At 38.5% G+C, this 3602-nt stretch overlaps 1 protein-coding gene across 1 annotated transcript; it reads right to left on the bottom strand.

Annotated features, from left to right (window-relative positions):
• Positions 1-241: 241 nt before the first annotated feature.
• LOC149138790 (cyclin-dependent kinase F-4-like) lies at positions 242-1367 on the bottom strand. Its single transcript, XM_089450494.1, has 2 exons — positions 1236-1367; positions 242-1138 (listed from the first exon to the last, which is right to left on the bottom strand). Exons 1-2 carry the CDS (start codon positions 1365-1367, stop codon positions 242-244), a joined length of 1029 nt encoding a protein of 342 aa, XP_089306620.1.
• Positions 1368-3602: the final 2235 nt, after the last annotated feature.

The raw sequence follows: 3602 nt of genomic DNA, 5'->3' as shown, positions 1-3602 counted from the left end.
TCGATTATTTATCGTATCATCTGGCACTCGTGGGTGTACGATTGGATTTAATAGCTTCGGCCCCATTCCTGGAAAGGGGTAGAATAATGGGAGATTTTCAAATGGAAGAGATACAGGAATTTGACATGACCTCAGATAACCATTACGTTTCCAAACTGAATATTCAGAAACAAACATAAAATCGCCCATTGTCACCGTTGATGTAGAGGGTCTGTTGTTCCCATCTTCTTGCTTGTCATAATCATATGTCATTGGTTGCTTTTCCCCACATGCCCTTTCCTGGAGATGGTTTGTCAAGATGACATTGCCGCGCAGAAGTATCGTGTTCACAAACAGAAAAGCAATTATAACTTACAGAATCAATGCTTCTTTTTAAATCTGAGAAGCCACCTGCAATATTATTGCCAGACTTTTGCATTGCACTGTATTGACAGGGTCCAGTAGAATGATACGTGATGGAAGCGGGATACCGGGACAAAAAAATATTTTTGGGCAGCGGAGGTGGAGAAATTGATCGATTAATGTTGTTACTGGGACAGAAGAAAGGGTGCAACAATGTTTCTATGGCTTTGGGTCTCTTCTTGGGATCCCAACACAACAAATGCTGGATTAGGTCAATGGCCTCCCCACTTCCCAAGATATTGGAAAAACGTTTAGTAGAATCTAGGCCCATAAACTTTTTTGGGAATCTGTAATTGAAGGAGGAAGCAAGTTCTAATCCTTGAGGCCAAGTGTGGTTATTAAGAGATCCAATCACAGAGCAGATATTGTAAAGCTGAGTGACCGCGTTACAGCCATTGAAGAAGGGGTAGTTAGTGAAAAGTCGCACCATGATTGCACCCACCGCCCAAATATCAATTGCGAAGTCATAATCTGTGGATCCAAGCAGGAGTTCCGGCGCTCGATATGGACGCGTCACAACATAAGAATCAAGTGGCCTCCCAGCTTCCTCTGGTATGTTTATAGCCAACCCAAAATCTGCAATTTTAATAACATCTCCACTCATTAACAAATTCTCTGGCTTCAGATCTCGGTGATAGTACCCTTCTTTGTGCATGCGTGTAAGCGCTTTGAAACGCTGGAAGGAAATATTGCGCACTACATCCTCTGTTTTTGATGATGTGTGATAGGTCGCTTTCTATCCACTCAATTACCAAACACAATGTATTGTTCTCTAGGATGTATTTGTACATGGCAATAATGTTTGGATGCACCAACTCCTGCAAGCATTTAACCTCTGTCATATCCACATGGTAATGTTTTATTATTTTGATGGCCACATCTTTCTTCGTCTTTAGATCAAATGCCTTCCAGACTGTTCCATAAGCTCCCTTCCCAATCTCTTTCGTAAAGGCGAAACGTTTCATGGTTTTAAACTATGATGGCCAAGTAGTTCTGTTTTGCTCTCCTGAATCTTAGAACTATAAGTTACAGAGTCTAATACCCGAGCAAATTCACTTTTCCTCGTTCCTTCCAAAAGTGTATATTTATATCCAGGAGAATGGAATAAGTGTAATGCGTTTCTTCTCACGCCTTATTATTATTAGATATAGAGGTGAACTCGAAGGTTTTCATATTTAATATTGGTCGGCCACTTTTATTTAGTGTACTCTATTAAATTTGTGCATAAATTAATGTTGAATAATATATATAACATGTGATATAGTAGGTCAGGCCTGTTTTAATTATATGGTTTGAGTAGATCTAATGGTTAATAGTATGTATTTTTTTAAGAAGCTACATGTTTAAAATTAGGAGGAATAGAGCATGTATGTATTTATAGACTTAAGAATGGTTCCACAAACAAAAGAGTTTCATATACCAATTTGGTGTCTAACCTAAGTGTGACTTTAAAAATAGATATAAATGGATGGATATAAAAATATTTTACAAATTAATATATATATATATATATATATATATATATATATATATAGATATATAATTTAGTTATAGTATATAAAATAATATTTTTCCAGATGTATTATTGATATTTATTTTGATTAACTCTATTATATATATCATTTTGTAAAAATAATAATACAAATAAGTATTGATAATAACATTGATAATTGAATTTTAAACTAAATGTAGATATTAAATATGACATTAAATTATTCATATTATTAGAAATTCTAATAGTGAATTAAGTATGATATATATTTACTCGTGATATTTAAACTTAAGAAATGATTAGTCACGTCTCGAGATTAGACATAGGCATGTTGATGAACAAACATTAAAACTTCATATCATAAAGATGTTCCTTTGTTATGCATTATATTTGATGCTATTGGGTTGTTAGTTTTTGAATGAGTAATGGATTTTTAATTTTACATAAATGGTGATCATAACATCCCCTCATGGGAGTGACCAAACAATGACAAGTGGCCTTGGGGCTTTCCACCTCCACTACACGGTGCACATGCGAAGCGTTCGTTACCTTGTACTCCTCTGAGGTGATCATTCTAGATGAGGTTGTGGGTATGATAAGCAGGTTGGCGAAGTTCTTGGTTCAGTTGGGAATTTGGGTTGTATGTTGGTAAGTGGGATGCTAAAGGAGTGGGTGACAGCAACCATAGTATCTCGTCGGGGTTTTGGCTTTGGAGGTGTGGCACTTTGGAAGTCATGTCTACTCTAGTGTGGGAGGGGTGCGGCTTTCAAAGGAGAACCTGGGATCCTGACTCTCATCTGTAAGGAAAATTAGGTGTTGGCATTATCAAAGGCTAGAGATTCCCTTTGAGTCACGACCCTGAGCTCTGCTGGCTTAAGGTAATCTATCTCACTCGTTTTTAATTAGGAATTATGATCACTATCTTAAAGAAAACTCTTAGGAGTATCCTCGGGGTCATATGTTGGTTTTGGGGTCTGTGGAGTGGTTGTGACTCTGTCTCATGGACTTGTTCTTTACTAGTGTATCTTGATAAATTTGGGGATGGTGAGCTCGGTTTACCTTTTGGGTCTCTTCAACTCACGCTCAGAAGCTTTCCCCACCTTGGTTTGTCATTTCATTATTTCTTTTAATGTCACTTAGTCAAAGGGTTGTGAGTCTTTGATTTTCGGCTCGGTAGCAATTTTATCCTCTCGCTCTCTGACACCAGTGTCGCCGGGGTCCCTTTTCAGGTTGCTGGGGAGGTTGTTGGTGATGTGTGTGGGCCTACGAATAATTGGATTGAACTTCTCCTTGCGACTTGATGTGTAGCCCCTTGTGGTAGCATATCTAGGTTTTCTCAGCAGTGTGAGGTTTCATCTTGCCCTCGCACGAGTTGTTGCAACATCCTCTCTTTTCATTGTAGGTTTACTTCAAGGGGTCTTCACTCTGGTTTGATGAGTACCCCACTTACCAGATTAATGCCTCATTAACATGGGAGGCTGTGTCGTGGGGGTCAAAATTTGGGGAATGTTGTCTCCCCATTCCTAACAATAGCTCATCTTGAGAGACTTCAACTAGCATGACATGAGAGGGTGAGGTGCAGCTTTCCCCATCTCATTCTCTAGGAAGAATTGATGCTCTTGCAACCATGGAATCCTTAGCTATGCATCTTTGAGACATCCAGCTCAATCTTGACATCCTCCATGACCATAAGTATGAAGACTGCAAC

Source organism: Pinus tabuliformis, chromosome X, assembly GCF_031772625.1.
Source record: "Pinus tabuliformis cultivar Carrire ecotype Pingquan chromosome X, CPIR1, whole genome shotgun sequence".
NCBI lineage: Eukaryota > Viridiplantae > Streptophyta > Pinopsida > Pinales > Pinaceae > Pinus > Pinus tabuliformis.
Note: the sequence above shows the minus strand (reverse complement) of the source record. Positions and strands in the feature narration are given on the sequence as shown.

Bases quoted from the DNA above. Each gene is read 5' to 3' on its own strand.
- LOC149138790 (XM_089450494.1), bottom strand. From the start codon at position 1,367: ATGAAACGTTTCGCCTTTACGAAAGAGATTGGGAAGGGAGCTTATGGA. The intron at 1,139-1,235 runs GTTAAATGCTTG...TTGAGTGGATAG, and splicing joins ACCATGTGGATATGACAGAG to AAAGCGACCTATCACACATC.